Source organism: Dendropsophus ebraccatus, chromosome 15 (assembly GCF_027789765.1).
Source record: "Dendropsophus ebraccatus isolate aDenEbr1 chromosome 15, aDenEbr1.pat, whole genome shotgun sequence".
Lineage (NCBI taxonomy): Eukaryota > Metazoa > Chordata > Amphibia > Anura > Hylidae > Dendropsophus > Dendropsophus ebraccatus.
Genome location: NC_091468.1, coordinates 73,877,679 through 73,901,674, shown reverse-complemented (window position 1 = coordinate 73,901,674; position 23,996 = coordinate 73,877,679). Strand labels below are relative to the sequence as shown.

Sequence of the window (23,996 nt, the reverse complement as noted above, 5' to 3'; positions counted from 1 at the left end):
TGGAAGACTCAGATTGTATATTTTAAGAGATATATAGATGACTTGATCATCATTTGGAATGGCAGAGAAACAGAGGCTAACTGCTTCATATCAGGCCTAAAGGAAAATACGTGGGGCCTAACATTCCCAGCCACACAGAGTATCTCGATCTGGATATTAGTATAGAAGACAACAAAATCATCACAAAGACATTTTTCAAAAAGGTTGATAGTAATAGTAATTAAATGACCAGAGCGCACATGCTAGCACTTGGAAGAGCAACATCCCTTTCAGCCAATTTAAAAGGATACGACGCAACTGTACTAATAATTCAGACTATAGAACACAAAGCAATGTCTTGTTTTCCAGATTTATGGCGAAAGGTTATCCTAAAAGTGGGGTTTCAAGAGCATATAATAAAGCTGGTACGCTAACACAAATCGAATGTTTACAGCCTAAAACACAAGCAATGGGTCCCATCTGTAACGACAAATTCAGCACCTGTTTTCTAACTACGTATAATAATAATAATCGGAAAAAACTTGAAAACATCTTAGAAAACCATTGGAACATATTGCTAAATGATCCCCATATCCAACAGTGCGTTCCCCCGAGACCTAGCCTCCTGTTTCGCCAGGACCCTCCAAAGTATCGTTGCTCCCAGTAAACTACGAAAGATGAATGAAATGGAGCCATCACAAGGCGAGTCCCTTGGGAGCCAAAAATGGGATATTTCCAGATGTAAGTGCTGCTATAATATAGATTCCACACAAACCTTTAAACCCTGAAGAGAAATGTATTGGATTTTTAAACTAGATTCCCTTGTGCCCAAAGGTGTAAATGAGGCAAATGAAATGACCATCTAAATGTCCCCTTTTATGCACCATAACCACCAGCCGATCTCTCCGTTTTTACTACACATATTACACATGGCCATTCCTTATTTTAGCCCATTGTGATGTGTATATATATATATATGTTCAGTGTAAGTGCTACGCCATGTGAATATATAAATGTTGTATATATTTATCTACATACTTGGTATAGTACCTATACTGTTTCCGTCTATTATATGTTTGTATTATGCTTGACACATATTATGACCGATCGCCTGCTCCCACGCTACTCTCATATATAACCATATATCATTTGGAATAGAAACCTCTCTGCCGCCCCTTCCAGTCTTTACAGCATACATATGTCACGTACTTATTGCTCGGGTAAATACCCTTATCTCCAGTACGCACGCGCATATGACATCCCTTGGCATGACCCCAGATCTCCAATCTGCAAGTAGGCGTGCGCTCAATATATCATCAGTACGCATGCGCCAAGTATGCAGCGAGCTATGTATCTTTTATATAACCTCACCTCCCCATACACACCTAAAACCAGATCTCCTTATTTCACACAGTTTCAGGCGCTATATTGCAATACTTAGCCACTCGCGCTGTCCGACATTTTACTGACGTTCCGATCACATGATCATCATGTGACCGCTTCAACTTTTAAAACTATCTAACAGATATTTTTCTTTTACTTTTCACACATTAGAAGAACACTGTGTCTTTTTTTAATGTATGGTTTTTAGTGATATTAACGTATGAATTTATATAGTTTAGTATTTTAGTGATCTGCTGTCCGTAGTTGACTGACAGCTAGCTCCGCCCTTGACTGTGTCTTGGCGCGCTTTCTGTCTTTAAATACCCCCGAGCTGTCATTTTACCCATGCATACTACTCTTTGGCTTGATAAAGAGGCTCCGAAGCCTAGAAACGCGTTGCCCGTTATGCAAATAAAATCTACCTTTGGTATATACGTATTCCTTTACCTCATTGCGCCACGGTAAGCTCCAATTGGAAGTGTACACGTACAGTGTTACACTACTCTCTTTGCACCGATCTCCACGCTTTGACACCATTGACTTGAGGCATCTCGTCCTGGTCTCCTGGAGCTGCAGCATGGAGGCCCCTTCCTCCTACCTACATGCGCATGCAGGTGTTGTGCTCTTAGCGCACCCCCATCAGGTGAGCACATTCCAGCACCTTTTGTGATATAGATTCACCCCGGGAGCGCCTATCTTTGTGTTTCCAGCCTTCTTCACACTTTAAAGTGATTTGGAGTTCCTGGCATCATAGTGATACATGACACCAGGAGGGCCGTGACTCTGCTCTGTAGCCCATCTACCATGCACGGACCATATTCACGGACTTGTCTGAATGTCGTGCAGTGTAATTCAGTGTCCGTTACCAGTCACATGACTATCTCCCCCAGGTACAAAGGATCCTTGATGGATGAAGGAGCCCTGATCCAAGCCGCCGCCGAAGGAGCTCTCTCCCCAGAGTATACCAAGCTGTGCGCCTGGCTGGTGGCGGAGCTGCGGATGTTCTGCAAACTGGAAGAAAACGTTGAAGCTATTAGTAGTAAGCCGATCGTGTATATATGTGTGTATATAGGTGACAGATCTGTGGACGGTGCCGGATAATTATTATTATAGGGATCCCATCACCCAATGGTATTTGATCTATCACCATCATGTATACACAGTGGTGAGATATATATATACACAGTGGTGCCTTGGATTAGGAATAATATTGGTTCCGGGACCGTGCTTGTAATCCAAATCCACTCTACACCAAAGCATGTGATATTATAAGTTACTGTACAGTATAGCAATCAGTATGTGGTGTATAATGTATAGTAACTTTATAACCCTGATAACACAGCAGCTGGATATGTGATATATAAGTTACTGTACAGTATAGCAGCATGTGGTGTATAATGTATAGTAACTGTATAACCCTGATAACACAGCAGCAGCTGGATATGTGATATATAAGTTACTGTACCGTATAGCAGCATGTGGTATATAATGTATAGTAACTGTATAACCCTGATAACACAGCAGCAGCTGGATATGTGATATATAAGTTACTGTACAGTATAGCAGCATGTGGTATATAATGTATAGTAACTGTATAACCCTGATAACACAGCAGCTGGATATGTGATATAACTTACTGTACAGTATAGCAATCAGTATGTGGTGTATAATGTATAGTAACTGTATAACCCTGATAACACAGCAGCTGGATATGTGATATAACTTACTGTACAGTATAGCAGCATGTGGTGTATAATGTATAGTAACTGTATAACCCTGATAACACAGCAGCTGGATATGTGATATATAAGTTACTGTACAGTATAGCAACATGTGGTGTATAATGTATAGTAACTGTATAACCCTGATAACACAGCAGCAGCTGGATATGTGATATTATAAGTTACTGTACAGTATAGCAGTATGTGGTATATAATGTATAGTAACTGTATAACCCTGATAACACAGCAGCAGCTGGATATGTGATATATAAGTTACTGTACAGTATAGCAGCATGTGGTATATAATGTATAGTAACTGTATAACCCTGATAACACAGCAGCTGGATATGTGATATAACTTACTGTACAGTATAGCAATCAGTATGTGGTGTATAATGTATAGTAACTGTATAACCCTGATAACACAGCAGCTGGATATGTGATATAACTTACTGTACAGTATAGCAGCATGTGGTGTATAATGTATAGTAACTGTATAACCCTGATAACACAGCAGCTGGATATGTGATATATAAGTTACTGTACAGTATAGCAACATGTGGTGTATAATGTATAGTAACTGTATAACCCTGATAACACAGCAGCAGCTGGATATGTGATATTATAAGTTACTGTACAGTATAGCAGTATGTGGTATATAATGTATAGTAACTGTATAACCCTGATAACACAGCAGCAGCTGGATATGTGATATATAAGTTACTGTACAGTATAGCAGTATGTGGTATATAATGTATAGTAACTGTATAACCCTGATAACACAGCAGCTGGATATGTGATATATAAGTTACTGTACAGTATAGCAGTATGTGGTATATAATGTATAGTAACTGTATAACCCTGATAACACAGCAGCTGGATATGTGATACAGTATATAAGTTACTGTACAGTATAGCAGCATGTGGTATATAATGTATAGTAACTGTATAACCCTGATAACACAGCAGCTGGATATGTGATATATGTTACTGTACGGTATAGCAGCATGTGGTATATAATGTATAGTAACTGTATAACCCTGATAACACAGCAGCTGGATATGTGATACAGTATATAAGTTACTGTACAGTATAGCAGCATGTGGTATATAATGTATAGTAACTGTATAACCCTGATAACACAGCAGCTGGATATGTGATATATAAGTTACTGTACAGTATAGCAGCATGTGGTGTATAATGTATAGTAACTGTATAACCCTGATAACACAGCAGCTGGATATGTGGTATATAAGTTACTGTACAGTATAGCAATCAGCATGTGGTGTATAATGTATAGTAACTGTATAACCCTGATAACACAGCAGCTGGATATGTGATATATAAGTTACTGTACAGTATAGCAGCATGTGGTGTATAATGTATAGTAACTGTATAACCCTGATAACACAGCAGCTGGATATGTGATATATAAGTTACTGTACAGTATAGCATTCAGCATGTGGTATATAATCTGGCGTCGCTGCTCTGGGGGTCGCTGTAAATCTGGCGTCGCTGCTCTGGGGGTCGCTGTAAATCTGGCGTCGCTTCTCTGAGAGTTGCCGTAAATCTGCCGCCGCGTTCTGAATGTATTCGGTTCACTTCCCGATTGGTTTCTCTGCTTTTATTTCAGGCCCTGATGAAGCCGACGGGTTCCAGTTGGAGGTGAGCGGCCTGCTAGCCGAGATGAGCTGCCCCTACGCTTCTCTGACCTCCGGAGATGTCACCAAACGTCTTGTGGATAAGAAGAACTGCCTGCTCCTCCTAAGTAGGTGCCCTCAGTCTTATACTATCCGATTTGGTTATTCATCGGCTAACTGGTCTGGTCGGTGACTAGCCGCTGGCCTTGGCCGGTATTAGTCACTGCCCTGGTGAACGGACGTCATTCTCTGTGCCTGCCACATCAGGGGGCCAGCAGGGGGACACGGCTCTCCTGACCTGTCAGCTCCCGGACGGTCTGTGAGACCCCAGAGACATAACAGGTTCCATTTCAAGGGGTTTTCAGGGCAGAATAAATTGACGGCTTCCCTGCGGGATCGGTCATCAGTCACTGCAGCAGGGTATCGACACTGGGCGCCCCCGCCAGTCAGCTGGTCAGTGCCCGCACTACACCCTTAGCACCGCCGGCTCCTTACACTGTGTGGGGGAGCGATGCATAACTGCAGCTTGGCTTATATTCTCTCCTGAACCAAAGTCCCCCCTAACCCTACCGGGCTTCCGATTTCCCCCCCCCCCCCCCCAATCATTACGACTCCTCCGCTGTGTTTCTTCTCCCATCGTCCTTTGGAAACGCTTCCATTTTCACAATGGTGCAGAAGGGGGAACTACATCTCCCAGAATGCTGTGCGCCTCGTTTACTACTCCTAGGTGCCCGTCCCTGTATCATCAGTGGGCCGGCGTAGCCATCGCTTTGTGTAGGTCTTTCACCCACATGTACCACACGTACAAGGAGCTCGCCAGCTTATTGCCGAGGGACGCCGCCTGCGTCCGGAAAACATAAGATAACAAGGAAAATAGAGGAGCCGCACCCGCCAATAAGAGAGCCACAGCGCACTGCATCTACCAATAAGAGAGCTGCAACGCCGCACCCGCCAATAAGAGAGCCACAGCGCACTGCATCTACCAATAAGAGAGCCACAGCGCACTGCATCTACCAATAAGAGAGCCACAGCGCACTGCATCTACCAATAAGAGAGCCACAGCGCACTGCATCTACCAATAAGAGAGCTGCAACGCCGCACCCGCCAATAAGAGAGCCACAGCGCACTGCATCTACCAATAAGAGAGCCACAGCGCACTGCATCTACCAATAAGAGAGCTGCAATGCCGCACCTGCCAATAAGAGAGCCACAGCGCACTGCATCTACCAATAAGAGAGCTGCAACGCCGCACCTGCCAATAAGAGAGCCACAGCGCACTGCATCTACCAATAGTTACAAAGTTAATACGGTTGAAAAAAGACGCATGTCCATCAAGTTCAACCAAGGAGGGGATGGATACAGGGAAGGGGGAGGGGTGATATGTTCTATACATACAGGGAAGGGGGAGGGGTGATAGTACTATACATACAGGGAAGGGGGAGGGGTGATAGGTTCTATACATATACAGGGAAGGGGGAGGGGTGATAGTACTATACATACAGGGAAGGGGGAGGGGTGATAGGCTCTATACATACAGGGAAGGGGGAGGGGTGATAGGCTCTATACATACAGGGAAGGGGGAGGGGTGATAGTACTATACATACAGGGAAGGGGGAGGGGTGATAGGTTCTATACATATACAGGGAAGGGGGAGGGGTGATAGTACTATACATACAGGGAAGGGGGAGGGGTGATAGTACTATACATACAGGGAAGGGGGAGGGGTGATAGGCTCTATACATACAGGGAAGGGGGAGGGGTGATAGTACTATACATACAGGGAAGGGGGAGGGGTGATAGGTTCTATACATATACAGGGAAGGGGGAGGGGTGATAGTACTATACATACAGGGAAGGGGGAGGGGTGATAGTACTATACATACAGGGAAGGGGGAGGGGTGATAGGCTCTATACATACAGGGAAGGGGGAGGGATGATAGTACTATACATACAGGGAAGGGGGAGGGGTGATAGGTTCTATACATACAGGGAAGGGGGAGGGGTGATAGTACTATACATACAGGGAAGGGGGAGGGGTGATAGTACTATACATACAGGGGAGGGGGAGGGGTGATAGTACTATACATACAGGGAAGGGGGAGGGGTGATAGTACTATACATACAGGGAAGGGGGAGGGGTGATAGGCTCTATACATACAGGGAAGGGGGAGGGGTGATAGTACTATACATACAGGGAAGGGGGAGGGGTGATAGTACTATACATACAGGGAAGGGGGAGGGGTGATAGTACTATACATACAGGGAAGGGGGAGGGGTGATAGGCTCTATACATACAGGGAAGGGGGAGGGGTGATAGTACTATACATACAGGGAAGGGGGAGGGGTGATAGTACTATACATACAGGGAAGGGGGAGGGGTGATAGTACTATACATACAGGGAAGGGGGAGGGGTGATAGGTGCTATACATACAGGGGAGGGGGAGGGGTGATAGTACTATACATACAGGGAAGGGGGAGGGGTGATAGTACTATACATACAGGGGAGGGGGAGGGGTGATAGTACTATACATACAGGGGAGGGGGAGGGGTGATAGGTGCTATACATACAGGGGAGGGGGAGGGGTGATAGTACTATACATACAGGGAAGGGGGAGGGGTGATAGTACTATACATACAGGGAAGGGGGAGGGGTGATAGTACTATACATACAGGGAAGGGGGAGGGGTGATAGTACTATACATACAGGAAGGGGAAGGGGTGATAGTACTATACATACAGGGAAGGGGGAGGGGTGATAGGCTCTATACATACAGGGGAGGGGGAGGGGTGATAGTACTATACATACAGGGAAGGGGGAGGGGTGATAGTACTATACATACAGGGAAGGGGGAGGGGTGATAGGTTCTATACATACAGGGAAGGGGGAGGGGTGATAGGTTCTATACATACAGGGAAGGGGGAGGGGTGTTAGGCTCTATACATACAGGGAAGGGGGAGGGGTGATAGTACTATACATACAGGGAAGGGGGAGGGGTGATAGTACTATACATACAGGGAAGGGGTGATAGTACTATACATATAGGGGAGGGGGAGGGGTGATAGTACTATACATACAGGGAAGGGGGAGGGGTGATAGTACTATACATACAGGGGAGGGGGAGGAGTGATAGGTGCTATACATACAGGGAAGGGGGAGGGGTGATAGTACTATACATACAGGGAAGGGGGAGGGGTGATAGTACTATACATACAGGGGAGGGGGAGGGGTGATAGTACTATACATACAGGGAAGGGGGAGGGGTGATAGTACTATACATACAGGGAAGGGGGAGGGGTGATAGGTTCTATACATACAGGGAAGGGGGAGGGGTGATAGTACTATACATACAGGGAAGGGGGAGGGGTGATAGGCTCTATACATACAGGGGAGGGGGAGGGGTGATAGTACTATACATACAGGGAAGGGGGAGGAGTGATAGTACTATACATACAGGGAAGGGGGAGGGGTGATAGTACTATACATACAGGGAAGGGGGAGGGGTGATAGGCTCTATACATACAGGGGAGGGGGAGGGGTGATAGGCTCTATACATACAGGGGAGGGGGAGGGGTGATAGGCTCTATACATACAGGGAAGGGGGAGGGGTGATAGTACTATACATACAGGGAAGGGGGAGGGGTGATAGTACTATACATACAGGGAAGGGGGAGGGGTGATAGTACTATGCATACAGGGGAGGGGGAGGGGTGATAGGCTCTATACATACAGGGAAGGGGGAGGGGTGATAGTACTATACATACAGGGAAGGGGGAGGGGTGATAGTACTATACATACAGGGGAGGGGGAGGGGTGATAGTACTATACATACAGGGGAGGGGGAGGGGTGATAGTACTATACATACAGGGAAGGGGGAGGGGTGATAGGCTCTATACATACAGGGAAGGGGGAGGGGTGATAGTACTATACATACAGGGAAGGGGGAGGGGTGATAGGCTCTATACATACAGGGAAGGGGAGGGGTGATAGTACTATACATACAGGGAAGGGGGAGGGGTGATAGTACTATACATACAGGGAAGGGGGAGGGGTGATAGGTTCTATACATACAGGGAAGGGGGAGGGGTGTTAGGCTCTATACATACAGGGAAGGGGGAGGGGTGATAGTACTATACATATAGGGAAGGGGGAGGGGTGATAGTACTATACATACAGGGAAGGGGGAGGGGTGATAGGCTCTATACATATACAGGGAAGGGGGAGGGGTGATAGTACTATACATACAGGGAAGGGGGAGGGGTGATAGGTACTATACATACAGGGAAGGGGGAGGGGTGATAGGTTTTATACATACAGGGAAGGGGGAGGGGTGATAGGCTCTATACATACAGGGAAGGGGGAGGGGTGATAGGCTCTATACATATAGGGAAGGACATAGGATGCTGCAGGTTATTACTCCCCCACGACATAGGATGCTGCAGGTTATTACTCCCCCCAGGACATAGGATGCTGCAGGTTATTACTCCCCCCAGGACATAGGATGCTGCAGGTTATTACTCCCCCCAGGACATAGGATGCTGCAGGTTATTACTCCCCCCAGGACATAGGATGCTGCAGGTTATTACTCCCCCCAGGACATAGGATGCTGCAGGTTATTACTCCCCCCAGGACATAGGATGCTGCAGGTTATTACTCCCCCCAGGACATAGGATGCTGCAGGTTATTACTCCCCCCAGGACATAGGATGCTGCAGGTTATTACTCCCCCCAGGACATAGGATGCTGCAGGTTATTACTCCCCCCAGGACATAGGATGCTGCAGGTTATTACTCCCCCCAGGACATAGGATGCTGCAGGTTATTACTCCCCCCAGGACATAGGATGCTGCAGGTTATTACTCCCCCCAGGACATAGGATGCTGCAGGTTATTACTCCCCCCAGGACATAGGATGCTGCAGGTTATTACTCCCCCCAGGACATAGGATGCTGCAGGTTATTACTCCCCCCAGGACATAGGATGCTGCAGGTTATTACTCCCCCCAGGACATAGGATGCTGCAGGTTATTACTCCCCTCAGGACATAGGATGCATGTGGGTTATTAGTAGTCAGGTGCATAACTTTACATTTATAACTTTACATTTATCCACAGCGCACTGTATCTACCAATAAGAAAGCTGCAACGCCGCACCCGCCAATAAGAGAGCCACAAATCGCCAAAATCACATACATTTAATATCCCCAAAGAGGATAAAACTACCCCAGGGAACGGGTGACAACGGGTGTGTGTGTGGGGGATGATGACAGCAGAGATGGAGAGGACTCTGCTCTTGGGGGGGAGCGATCACAGCTGAGACGGAGAGGACTCTGCTCTTGGGGGGGGGGAGATCACAGCTGAGATGGAGAGGACTCTGCTCTTGGGGGGGAGCGATCACAGCTGAGACGGAGAGGACTCTGCTCTTGGGGGGGGGAGATCACAGCTGAGACGGAGAGGACTCTACTTTGAGAGTTTTGCACACCTAGAGGGGGTGAGTTGGTGCAAAAATATACAAAATAGCGCAATACAGGAAAGCAATGTGTAATGCAAATAGGGGGAGGGGGTTAAGGAGTGTGCATTTGAGTTAATAATTTCCTAGGTGCAGTACCCCTTTAAGTGAACAGCAGCTGAGCTGCGGTATCCACTTCCAGCCACTACACAGTGACAGAGCCGGCTGCTTCCATTGTTTCATGCTGGCGTCCTGGATGGTCCTCTCTAAAGAGAACACCCCTCTCCAATGTAAGAACCCATCCCCTGCCCCGGACCCCCCCCCCCCCCTCCCCACCTGCAGCTTTTCATCCTGGACACAAACACTTTTTAACCATTTTTATTGCATCAGAAAATGCAGAATATAGAAGCAAAGAGCCCGATGCAAACAATAACAAAAACGGGAAAAAGCAGAAAAATCTCGTCAGGCTCCGACTCCCCTGATGAAGCTTCAGGTGGGGATTGATACACGTGGGCGTTCTTTCCTCTCCAGGGATACGACGGCCACACGTCCTCCCCCAGGTTCTGCCCTTTGCTTCTATGCTTTGTATCGTCTGATTACTCTGCGTTTTAGGATCTTCGTTGCGGGGTGCCGCCTTTATGACCTATAGTTTCCTTCTATGTTGTGTTTGTGATGCGTTGTGCTGCCCCCGTTTGTTATCGTGGTGCCCACCCATTATAGGCTGTATTATAAGTAAACACTTTACCCCATGGCCTATTGATGTAGATAGAACATGTGGCCCCTCCCGGTAACCTCCTCTCTAGTATTTGCTGGTACTTGTAGTTGTATGAGGTTGGAGACTCTTTGTGTGAAGTATATTGTGTCTCCTCTCCGCAGCGTATCTGATATCGGAGCTGGAAGCTGCCAGGATGCTGTGTATAAATGTTCCTGCAAAGAAAGAGCAAGATGGCGGCAGCGAGGTCTTCAATGAGCTGAAGGTCATCTGCATGACTCTGGGGATGTCCAAGCCTCCCGCCAGTATAACCATGTTCCAGTTCTTCAGTGGAATCGAGAAAAAAGTAAGTTCTGCTTCACCGTGAACGGTGACGCTGCGGTGGCCGTCAAGTCGGTGACTGTTCCTGTGAGAGATGCAGGTTGTGCCAGCGACGGCCGGTTGTCACTCTCCTGTGTGTGCTGAGTCCAGCAGTGATTGTCATCTCTTAATCATGCATGATGGGTATACTGTCATGGCGTCACTAAGGGGGTGCAGAGAGAGCTGACCATATGACCCCCCTCTGTACCGTGCCGCTCCCGCCTGCCTACTGACCGTCCATGCTGGTTATTTATCCAGTTAAGAGGCCAAAACTGACAGCAGCATTTAAATGGTTTAAAATGGCTTCCTTGGTGGCCGGGTGGGGGATCGTCTCCCCCCGATGGGATTTGTGTTACACAGACAGCCCCTGGGATACTACCGCTACTCAGCCATTGCTACAGGCGGCCTTCAGGTGGAGTCAGTCAGTGCAGGACATAGAGTACAGTCATGGGCAAGTTTTGAGAATGATACAAACATTAGTTTTTACAAAGTCTACTGCTTCAGTTTGTAAAATAGCAATTTGTATACACTCCAGAATGTTATACAGAGGGATCAGCTTATCAGCAATTACTTGTACAGTAAATATTTGCCTTTATCTGAACTTTATCGCCCAAAACACATTTCACCATCATTGCAGCCCGGCCTTACAAGGACCAGCTAACATTGTTTCAGTGATCGCTCCAGTAACAGGTGTGGGTGTTGGTGAGGACAGGGCTGGAGATCAATCTGTCATGATTAAGTAAGAATGACACCACTGGACACCTTAAAAGGAGGCTGGTGCTTGGCATCATTGTTTCTCTTCTGTTACCATGGTTATCTCTAAAGAAACACGTGCCGTCATCATTGCACTGCACAAAAATGGCCGAACAGGGAAGAGTATCGCAGCTAGAAAGATTGCACCTCAGTCAACAATCTATCGCATCATCAAGAACTTCAAGGAGAGAGGTTCCATTGTTGCCAAAAAGGCTGCAGGGCGCCCAAGAAAGACCAGCAAGCTCCAGGACCGTCTCTTAGAAGTGTGGTCAGCTGCGGGATGGGGCTACCAGCAGTGCAGAGCTTGGTCAGGAATGGCAGCAGGCAGGTGTGAGGGCATCTGCACTGTGCACTGTGAGACTGCGGAGACTCTTGGAGCAAGGCCTGGTCTCATGGAGGGCAGCAAAGAAGCCACTTCTCTCCAGAAAAACATCAGGGACAGATGGATATTCTGCAAAAGGTCCAGGGAGTGGACTGCTGAGGACTGGGGGAAAGGTGCAGGGAGCGGACGGCTGAGGACTGGGGGAAAGGTCCAGGGAGCGGACTGCTGAGGACTGGGGGAAAGGTCCAGGGAGCGGACTGCTGAGGACTGGGGGAAAGGTCCAGAGAGTGGACTGCTGAGGACTGGGGGAAAGGTCCAGGGAGCGGACTGCTGAGGACTGGGGGAAAGGTCCAAGGAGTGGACTGCTGAGGACTGGGGGAAAGGTCCAGGGAGCGGACTGCTGAGGACTGGGGGAAAGGTCCAGGAAATGGACTGCTGAGGACTGGGGGAAAGGTCCAGGGAGTGGACTGCTGAGGACTGGGGGAAAGGCGCAGGGAGCGGACTGCTGAGGACTGGGGGAAAGGTCCAGGGAGCGGACTGCTGAGGACTGGGGGAAAGGTCCAGGGAGCGGACTGCTGAGGACTGGGGGAAAGGTGCAGGGAGTGGACTGCTGAGGACTGGGGGAAAGGTCCAGGGAGTGGACTGCTGAGGACTGGGGGAAAGGTCCAGGGAGTGGACTGCTGAGGACTGGGGGAAAGGTGCAGGGAGCGGACTGCTGAGGACTGGGGGAAAGGTGCAGGGAGTGGACTGCTGAGGACTGGGGGAAAGGTCCAGGGGAGTGGACTGCTGAGGACTGGGGGAAAGGTCCAGGGAGCGGACGGCTGAGGACTGGGGGAAAGGTCCAGGGAGCGGACTGCTGAGGACTGGGGGAAAGGTCCAGGGAGTGGACTGCTGAGGACTGGGGGAAAGTCATTGTCTCTGATGAATCCCCTTTCCGATTGTTTGGGACATCTGGAAAACAGCTTATTGGGAGAAGACGAGGTGAGCGCTACCACCAGTCTTGTCTCATGCCAACTGTAACCGGCATCCTGAAACCATTCATGTGTGGGGGTGCTTCTCAGCCAAGGGAATCGGCTCTCTCACAGTCTCACAGCCTAAAAACACGGCCATGAATAAAGAACGGGACCAGAATGTCTCCAAGAGCAACTTCTCCCAACCGTCCAGGAGCAGTTTGGCCACCAACAATGCCTTTTCCAGCATGATGGAGCACCTTGCCATAAAGCAAAGCTGATAACTAAATGGATCAGGGAACAAAACAGAGAGATTTTGGGTCCATGGCCTGGGAACTCCCCAGATCTTAATATAGGGGGGGTTATGAGATATAAGGGGGGGGGGGGGGTGGCCGTGCTCCGTGACGGTGCTGACCATGTCATGGAGGAGACGGGCGCGGTATTAAGATATTGGCTCTCTCACCGTCACCTGTAGGACGCGGCCGGCGCTCGTTCCATCCCAACCCCGGAGTTTGTTCTGCTGATTCGGTAATAATATGAGGAATGTTTCTATCTTGTTTTATTTCTTTTTCTACTATTTTATATTTATTTTTTTATATTTAATCTTTTTTTTTTTCCCTTACGTTTTTTTTCATAGTTAAAAGAAACTTTAGCGAAGGTGCCGCCGACTCATCTAGGGAAGCCGCTCCTCACCAAGACCCTGGGGCCGTCTCACTGGGTAAGAGTCCTTATTCACATGAAGTGTCCAGGAGGCGGCCCCTCTGGCTCCTCCCACACCTCTCCTGGCTTCCTGTCAGTCACTTTGAGCAGCTGCACCATTTCCCAGTGACAGAATGAACGAATAATGCAGGTAGAATAGGAGACTCCTGTAACTTAAAGGGGAACTCCTACTTTCTTTCATATCAGCTGGTTTCAGAAAGTTATAGAGATTTGTAAATTACTTCTATTTAAAAACTGCAAGCCTTCTAGTACTTATCGGCTGCTGTATGTCCTGCAGGAAGTGGTGTATTCTCTCCCGTCTGACACAGTGCTCTCTGCTGCCACCTCTGTCCATGTCAGGAACTGACCAGAGCAGCAGCAAATCCCCATAGAAAACCTCTCCTGCTCTGGACAGTTCCTGACATGGACAGAGGTGGCAGCAGAGAGCACTGTGTCAGACTGAAGAGAATACATCACTTCCTGCAGGACATACAGCAGCTGATAAGTACAGAAAGATTGGAGAGAATACACCACTTTCTGCAGGACATACCGTGAGCAGCCAGGCCCTCACCGTTAATGACAGACCGCAGCGTGTAAGTGACAGGGGCCGATCTAGGCTATCCGTATGGCCACAGGCAGGCTGAATGAGCAGAACGCCTATAAAGCTGACCAAGGCTATACCTATGGCAGAGCAATGATCGGTGTGTATAATCTAATGATCGTAAACGAAAAGAGCGAAAATAGCGCCAGGATAACCGATTGGTTGTTATATCTATATATATGTGTGTAATAAAAAGTCATCAAAACGTCCGATCTTCACAAATATGGTATAAATAACTAGATTTGCATTTCCAGGGAAATACATAGTGCTTGAAAAGAGCGCCCCTTTAAGAGTGACTTCCTTTTAAGAGAAACTTTAATCCTGGGTGCCGTCCCTTTTAAAAGCGACATGGGTCCCTTTAGGAGCGACCTGGGTCGCTTTAAGAGCTCTTAAAGGGACCCAGGTCGCTCTTAAAGGGACCCAGGTCGCTCTTAAAGGGACCCAGGTCGCTCTTAAAGGGACCCAGGTCGCTCTTAAAGGGACCCAGGTCGCTCTTAAAGGGACCCAGGTCGCTCTTAAAGGGACCCAGGTCGCTCTTAAAGGGACCCAGGTCGCTCTTAAAGGGACCCAGGTCGCTCTTAAAGGGACCCAGGTCGCTCTTAAAGGGACCCAGGTCGCTCTTAAAGGGACCCAGGTCGCTCTTAAAGGGACCCAGGTCGCTCTTAAAGGGACATATTTTGCTCTTAAAGGGACATATTTTGCTCTTAAAGGGACCCAGGTCGCTCTTAAAGGGACATATTTTGCTCTTAAAGGGACCCAGGGCGCTCTTAAAGGGACCCAGGTCGCTCTTAAAGGGACCCAGGTCGCTCTTAAAGGGACCCAGGTCGCTCTTAAAGGGACCCAGGTCGCTCTTAAAGGGACCCAGGGCGCTCTTAAAGGGACCCAGGGCGCTCTTAAAGGGACATATTTTGCTCTTAAAGGGATATACAATGCTGTATATCCTGGGGTTACTTCACCTCCAGTTACGAATATATGCGCTGTTCCCGGCTATTTGTACTATGTCCCGAATGCTGTGATTGGACCCCTCTGCTAGGACTTGGGGACTGCACAGCAAGGTCACTTATTGAATCCCGGGGTGTGTGACCCTTCCAATTATTTGTATACACCTCAATCAGGGGTTCTTAGTAACCTAGTAGTCATTGCTGTGCTCACATGTGTGTTTGGTCCTATTGTTGTTGTGTCTATCTCTGCGGTGTGTCCGCAATGGTTGAGATTAGACATAATATTTGGGGGTACCATCATACATAATATATTTGGGGGTTCCATCATACATACTATTTGGGGTTCCATCATACATACTATTTGGGGTTCCATCATATATAATATTTGGGGTTCCATTGTACATAATTGAGGTTCCATCGTACATAATATTTGGGGTTCCATCATACATAATATTTGGGGTTCCATCATACGTAATATTTGGGGTTCCGTCATACATAATATTGGGGGGGTTTCGTCATACATATTTGGGGGGTTCCGTCATACTTAATAGTTGGGGTTCCATCATACATAATCTATTTGGGGGGGTTCCATCATACATAATCTATTGGGGGGGGTTCCATCATACATAATCTATTTGGGGGGGGTTCCATCATACATAATATATTTGGGGGGTTCCATCATACATAATATATTTGGGGGGTTCCATCATACATAATATATTTGGGGGGTTCCATCATACATAATATTTGGGGGTTCCATCATACATGTCACAGTAGAATGAAAGCCGCCATTACACAGTCCACCTGCTCCTGATAAATACAACAGCCCCTCCCCCGGCCGTGTAGATAGAAAACAAAGTGCTGGAGCTCTTAGAGGGGAGGAGGAAAAAACAAAACGCAAAGATGAAAATTTGCGCCGTCCACTGGGTGATTTTAGGCCGGGTCCTCAAAGGGTTAAAACATTTTCCTTTCTCTGAAGTTCCCCTTTAAGCTTTTATAGGATGACCCCCCTATTTGTGTCTTTTCCAGGAGAAAATAGAAGCCATTAATCAAGCCATAACCAACGAGTATGACGTCCGGAGGAAGATGTTACTGAAGCGTCTGGATGTGACCGTGCAGTCTTTTGGCTGGTCAGAAAGGGCAAAGGTGAAAGGTCACATAGTGTATTGGGAAATGTTTACATGTAGCCTCTGTGTGTGTGTGTGTGTGTGTGTGTATTGTGGTGTGGGTGTGTGTATTGTGGTGTGGGTGTGTGTATGGTGTGTATTGTGGTGTGGGTGTGTGTGTATGGTGGGTGGGTGTGTGTGTATGGTGTGTGTGTGTGTATGGTGGGTGTGTGTGTGTGTGTGTGTATGGTGTGGGTGTGTGTATGGTGTGTGTGTGTGTGTATGGACCCCGACACGTACCAGCACCCATGTCATCCCGTTATACATGGAGAGGTCTGATCACAGGGGGCTGATGGTTCAGCCTCTTACTGGTGTCTGGCTGGGGGGTGTCTGGTGTCTGGCCGGGGGTGTCTGGTGTCTGGCCGGGGGTGTCTGGTGTCTGGCCGGGAGTCTCTGGTGTCTGGCCGGGAGTCTCTGGTGTCTGGACGGGGGTGTCTGGTGTCTGGCAGTGCTGACGCCTGTGTGAGTCAAGTGCTGACGTCTGAGGAAGTTGGCTGCAGCCCTAGGAAACCTGCATAAAGTCTCTGGCCACAGTCTGTATCCCCCCAGGACCCCCAGGAGCTGCAGCCACCGGTGATCAGATGATTTATTTCTTTTATGGTTACAGAGTCAGACTAAAGAACTGGCCAAGGTTTACCAGCCGAAGCGCGCCGCCTTATCCGGGAAAAGCTCTGTCTCTGTGGCGCACCTCCTGGCCGCCCGGCACGACCTCTCCAAAATCCTGAAGACAAGTAGCGGATCAATCCGGGAGAAAACTGCCTGTGCCATCAATAAGGTAGGTGAGAGGTCAGAGTCCCTGCTGTATATCCCATGTGGGAGGTCGGAGTCCCTGCTGTAAATCCCATGTGGGTGGTCGGAGTCCCTGCTGTATATCCCATGTGGGTGGTCGGAGTCCCTGCTGTATATCCCGTGTGGGTGGTCGGAGTCCCTGCTGTATATCCCATGTGGGTGGTCGGAGTCCCTGCTGTATATCCCGTGTGGGTGGTCGGAGTCCCTGCTGTATATCCCATGTAGGAGGTCAGAGTCCCTGCTGTATATCCCATGTGACAGGATGTACGGCCTGTAGCAATAATTTTCCCGGCCCCACAGATGCAGCAATCAGATGGCGAGCGGGCACTTGCTCATCTGTCGGCTGATCGCCGGCCCTTTTACACAGGTCTGCTATCAGGTAAATGAGCGTTCCAGGGAACGATTGCTAATGACGATCATGTAAAAGGCCATCAATTCTGCCCTCTGTCACTGACTATTGATGACTTGGTTGCCAGAATTCTCTTAAAGGAATAATCTCAGCTCCCAGACTCTGCCCTTTTCATGCTTCTGGCCTGCTTTGGGCGGAGAGCAGGCACCTCCACAGTATGGCTGTTCTGTGCACTCTGCTGTGCTGTTCAGCTCTGCTATGCCAAATCCCACCTGGACAGCTCCACCGGCTGTTAGTCAGTATGAAGATGGATACAGTCACTTGGCCCATGCGCGCTTCTTCCGACCCTGTAGCACGTATAACAAGGCCAGAAGAAGCGTGCATGGGCGAAACAGCTGTAGCCCTAATAGGACGCACCTGCGGTGTAACTGTCTGGCCTGTGCACGGTGACCTGGTTGTTTGCACTTGATGGTGCACTATTTTTGCATATAATAAATGTTTCATTTGTACGGAAATTGCTCGCTTAGCCGATCAGCGAGTGAGCAAATCCTGCACAAATGGGACATCCCCAGAAGCAGGAGGAAGGAGACGGCTTAAAGGGGAACGATCAGCAGGTTAGAGGGATCTGACCTGCTGACATGTCCCTACTGCTGACATGTCCCTACTGCTCGCGTTCTATCTGCATAATTTAATAAACACTCTTTAGCCTTCTATATACGGTTGCCATTTTCGCTGTGGGGCAGCGCTGGTCGTCAGGCGGCTCTTGTAGCCACTACCTTGTTTCCTCATGGGCCCCTAAATAGGGAGCGTCCTGCCGGTGCGCTCCCAGGCTAGCTTTGCTGCCTCACGTCCAATCACAGGACAACACCATGTGACCTGGAATCATTTGTGTTCTGTACGCTCATTGCCGGCAGCATCTGCAGTCAGGAATATATAATTCTGTATATACATGGTCTACATTCAGTATTATCGTTAATGTGTTGTGTACTTTATTTGTAGCGAATATCGAGCACTCTTGAACGCTCAGCAAGTGATTACCGCTGGCTGAAGAAGTTGGATGCAGCCCAAGGGAGTCCTGGAAACCATACGTGGTATCCATGTTTTCCAGGCAGCCTTAGGGCTACACCTAACTTCTTCAGCCACCAGTATTCAAATACTGAGCGTTCGGGATGTAGTGAAAGGAGCCGCCATGTTCGGCAGGTGTTAATGTACGATGTAAAAGCTCTGTTACCTGTGTGTCCTTCTTTGCAGGTATTAATGGGAAGAGTTCCCGATAGAGGTGGCAGACCCAATGAAATAGAGCCTCCTCCCCCAGAAATGCCCCCTTGGCAGAAGAGGCAAGATGGACCCCCACAAGGTGGTAGAGGTGGAGGACGAGGGGGTTATGAACAGTCTTACGGTGGCCGAGGAGGCTATGAACATGGTGGAGGACGTGGTGGTTATGAACATGGCGGAGGCCGAGGAGGCTATGAACACAGTGGAGGGCGTGGCGGCTATGAACATGGTGGAGGCCGAGGAGGCTATGAACATGGTGGTGGTCGAGGTGGCTATGAACAAAGCAGTGGTCGGGGTGGAGGACGTGGAGGCTATGATCAAGGTGGTAACAGAGGTGGTAGAGGAAACAAAGTTCAAGGAGGCTGGACAGATGGTGGTGGCAGTAATACTGGTGGACACTATCAAGATAGTGGCTATAGAGATTCTGGATTTCAAACTGGTGGTTACCAAGGTGGTGGTTACCAAAATTCAGGCGGTTACCAAGGAGGAGGAGGATATGGTGGCTATCAAGGCTCATCCTACTCTGGAGGTGGATATCAGGGTGGAGGCTATCAACAAGACAACAGATATCAAGATGGTGGCCATCAGAATGACAGAGGGGGTGGCCGTGGAGGTGGCAGAGGGGGGCGGGGTGGCCGTGGTGGAAGAGGAGGACATGGTGGTGGTGGTGGTGGTTGGGGGGGTCGTGGAGCACAGAGCTATAACCAAGGGGGTCAATTTGAGCAGCACTTTCAACATGGAGGTTATCAATATAATCAGTCTGGTTTTGGACAAGGACGGCACTACACAAGCTGAGAGGATTGATGGCAGTAGAGCTCAGGTAATAGGAGTGATGGATCCATCAGAAAAGGGTGAAGCCAAGTGAAGCCGAACCCCCTGCGTGTGCCCAGACAATTAATAAAATCTTAATCCTGAAAACTTTTTGTTTTTTTTCCCCCCCTTTAAAATTCCTTGGTGATCCTGGTCTAATCCCGCACCTTTCATACAATTCAGTATCCGGTGGAAGTAGTCGGGGTCCTCGGTATACGTCCGGATGCAAACTCACGCCGATCAGCGACATCGCGCAGACAATCGCGGCCAATAACGTTTATTGTTATGAGCCGCACATTTCCTGTGTACACCGATAACGGTAAATCTTACCGACTGCACAGTAGATCCACTCAACTGGAGAGCCGGCGTTTTCCTACTCGTTGGCTGATCTCTGGCACATTTTAGGCTGGAATCACACACGGCAGTTTTTGGAGTTCCAGGGTGACCACTTGTAATTGGTACAAAAAAACCCAGAAGTGGATTCAAATGGGATTAAACATATAATGGGAGGACGTGTGCTTCTCCTTCCGGTTGGATCCACTTCTGGTTTTGGCACAAATACCGCTGTGTGTGATTCCAGCCCGATGCCGGCAGATGACCCGCTAATTGAGCGTTCTCAGGAACGATAATCAGTTTTTGCCAAATCCCGTAATCCCGATCCTGGCACACGTTTTCGCCTCTTCACCGAGCCCGGCACACCTCATTGTCCTCACCAAAAATACTTCACATTCAAGTGAAGTCTATTTATTTTTTTTATGGGGAGAAAATAAAATGCAGATTTTTTTTAAATTCCCAGAAAATATTTCCCAGAAGAGCGGGAGTTCCAGATGATGAGCCCCCCGCACATGGTGCCCAGTCTCTCCCCCCCCCCCCCCCCCCCGCACATGGTGCCCAGTCTCCCCCCCCGCACATGGTGCCCAGTCTCTCCCCCCCCCCCCCCCCCCCGCACATGGTGCCCAGTCTCCCCCCCCGCACATGGTGCCCAGTCTCCCTCCCCCGCACATGGTGCCCAGTCTCCCTCCCCCGCACATGGTGCCCAGTCTCCCCCCCCCCGCACATGGTGCCCAGTCTCCCCCCCCCGCACATGGTGCCCAGTCTCCCGGCCCGCTGTTAGGATGCTCGGGACGCTGTGTAAGAAATTGGGGCATTCTGTATTTTTTTGCCCAATTTCATTTCATTTTCTTTTTCATTTCCAGACAATGGGGAGTAGGAATGGCGGGGACGCTTGTGCTGTCTCGAGCTGCAGACTTTTCTTTTGTTCTCCTGCTGGCAGCAGTTTTTTGGGGGTCACGGTTGGCACCGGATGACGCTTGTTGATGCTTTTTCCTTTCTGTCTCTCATTCTCTGCTTATCAGTTAGTTTTGGTTCCCAATATGAGGGCAGAGACTGTCATGTGCTAAACCCTTAAAGGGGAGCCCCTCCGGCTCACACCCACTGCTCACTATATTCTTACCACTGCTCACAATGGGGCCTGAACCTGAAGCTCTTCTGATTGGGAGCTGAGTGGAGGTGACCGCCCAGTTGACAGTCTAAGCCCTCATTAGCATATTGGCCCCAGTACTAGCGGTGGTGAAGGCCGGAGCTCGTAGAGCAGCACCGCCACACGGTTACTGGGTGGGTTTTTGGATGATGATTTGCAGCTTTTTTTCTCTTGTCTTCTGCAATTTCCACGTTTTTGAGTAAGTCTTCAGCGAGAGGATATGATGTTAGACTATTCCCCTATAATTCAGCGGCCGTTCACACCCGCCCTTGGCCGTCACTCACATTTCTCCACCTCTCTGTATATATGGAGAGACCGCTGTAATTGTAGGTGTGTGGTGTTATACTTTTAGTGTTTTTTTGCTTTGTTTTGACTGCGTTGGTTTCTTTTCTGATTGGTTAAACTTTATTACATGAGCTCTACTGCAGGCGGCCGGGCGCTCCGGAAAGTCGCTGAAACACGTCGGCTCAGATGTATCCGTCTGTCTGCGGGGCGGATAGCGTCCAATCACAGCGCGGCCTCCGTTGCTCCTATGAGCTGTAATTGGCTGCCATCACTTTTGTCTCGGACGGATTGATAAGTCTGCGCCATTGTGTTTAGCCATAGGGGACAATTCTGTTGCTCTGATTAAAGGGGAACTCCAGCGAAAATCTCCTTTGTTTCAGATCAACTGGTGTCAGAAAGTTCTATAGATTTGTAATTTATATCTATTTAATAATCTCCAGTCTTCCTGTACTTATCAGCTGCTGTATGTCCTGCAGGAAGTGGTGTGTTCTTTCCAGTCTTCCAGTACTGATCAGCTGCTGCATGTCCTGCAGGAAGTTGTGTATTCTCTCTCCAGTCTGACACAGTGCTCTCTGCTGCCACCTCTGTCCATGTCAGGATATGTCCAGAGCAGCAGCAATTTTCTCTTTTGTAATTTGTTCTTAAAAAACCTAATAAAAACATTGAACCAGAAAACCTCTGCTGCTCTGGACAGTGCCTGACATGGACAGAGGTGGCAGCAGAGAGCACTGTGTCAGACTGGAGAGAGAATACACAACTTCCTGCAGGACATGCAGCAGCTGATGAGTACTGAAAGACTGGAGATTTTTAAATAGAAGTAAATTACATATCTATATAACTTTCTGGTACCAGTTGATCTGAAAGAAAATGATTTTCCCTGGAGTTCCCCTGTAACATTTTCAGACTCTAAGTGCAGTTATCAGATATTGCAGATTTCAGTGACTCTTGTGTATATTACTTCAGAATTGTCTCATCGGAGATTTTAGTTTGTAGTTTGTGAAGACCCAGGTGGGTTTGGGTTTTGGTTTTCTTGTTTTTTGGGGGGTTGGGGGACTTCCTGTTTTCTTTATTTATTTCCCCCCTTAAAAAATGCACTACAGCTCGGGTGGAGCGGTGTGTGGCGGTGAGTGCCGCGGTGTGTGTGGCGGTGAGTGCCGCGGTGTGTGGCGGTGAGTGCCGCGGTGTGTGGCGGTGAGTGCCGCGGTGTGTGGCAGTGAGTGCCGCGGTGAGTGCCGCGGTGTGTGTGACGGTGAGTGCCGCGGTGTGTGGCGGTGAGTGCCGCGGTGTGTGGCGGTGAGTGCCCAGGTCTATCCTCCACCAGTGCCGCAGGGAATCCGCCTGTTTGGGTTGGGAATCCTTGCGGAGCCTTTCCTGGGAGCCGCCCGCTGCCTCTTGCTGCGATTCTTTGTACATTGTGATCCGTTCAGCGATGTCTGATTGTACGGAAGGTGAGCAATAAAGTTTCTGAATGATGGCGGCCTCTTCTCACATTATTCCACGGACACCTGTCAGTCAGAGCAATGTAGGAGGATAATGGCCGCAGCTTGGAGCACTGACTGGCAGAGAGCTGAACGTAACGTGATTGTAAGAGCAACAACGGGGATCAGCACATCCATATACTGATCACTGATCTCTGCTTCTCAGCACTATATACAGACATGGCCGCACATCCATATACTGATCACTGATCTCTCTGCTTCTCACTATATACAGACATGGCCGCACATCCATATACTGATCACTGATCTCTCTGCTTCTCACTATATACAGACATGGCCGCACATCCATATACTGATCACTGATCCCTCTGCTTCTCACTATATACAGACATGGCCGCACATCCATATACTGATCACTGATCTCTCTGCTTCTCACTATATACAGACATGGCCGCACATCCGTATACTGATCACTGATCCCTCTGCTTCTCACTATATACAGACATGGCCGCACATCCATATACTGATCACTGATCTCTGCTTCTCAGCACTATATACAGACATGGCCGCACATCCATATACTGATCACTGATCCCTCTGCTTCTCACTATATACAGACATGGCCGCACATCCATATACTGATCACTGATCTCTGCTTCTCACTATATACAGACATGGCCGCACATCCATATACTGATCACTGATCTCTCTGCTTCTCACTATATACAGACATGGCCGCACATCCATATACTGATCACTGATCTCTCTGCTTCTCAGCACTATATACAGACATGGCCGCACATCCATATACTGATCACTGATCTCTGCTTCTCACTATATACAGACATGGCCGCACATCCATATACTGATCACTGATCTCTCTGCTTCTCACTATATA

The 23,996-nt window shown here is 48.6% G+C and overlaps 1 protein-coding gene across 1 annotated transcript in view; it reads left to right on the top strand.

Moving 5' to 3' along the window:
- Positions 1 to 20,002, top strand: part of FAM98A (family with sequence similarity 98 member A) — a 35,432-nt gene extending 15,430 nt beyond the window's left edge. Inside the window, exons 2-8 of the mRNA XM_069954345.1 lie at positions 2,253 to 2,401; positions 4,717 to 4,851; positions 11,044 to 11,225; positions 13,902 to 13,982; positions 16,535 to 16,651; positions 17,279 to 17,446; positions 19,061 to 20,002. Of these exons, the coding sequence (XP_069810446.1) occupies positions 2,253 to 2,401; positions 4,717 to 4,851; positions 11,044 to 11,225; positions 13,902 to 13,982; positions 16,535 to 16,651; positions 17,279 to 17,446; positions 19,061 to 19,879 (1,651 nt within the window). The 3' untranslated portion in view covers positions 19,880 to 20,002. The remainder of the gene's footprint in view (positions 1 to 2,252; positions 2,402 to 4,716; positions 4,852 to 11,043; positions 11,226 to 13,901; positions 13,983 to 16,534; positions 16,652 to 17,278; positions 17,447 to 19,060) is intronic.
- Positions 20,003 to 23,996: the final 3,994 nt, after the last annotated feature.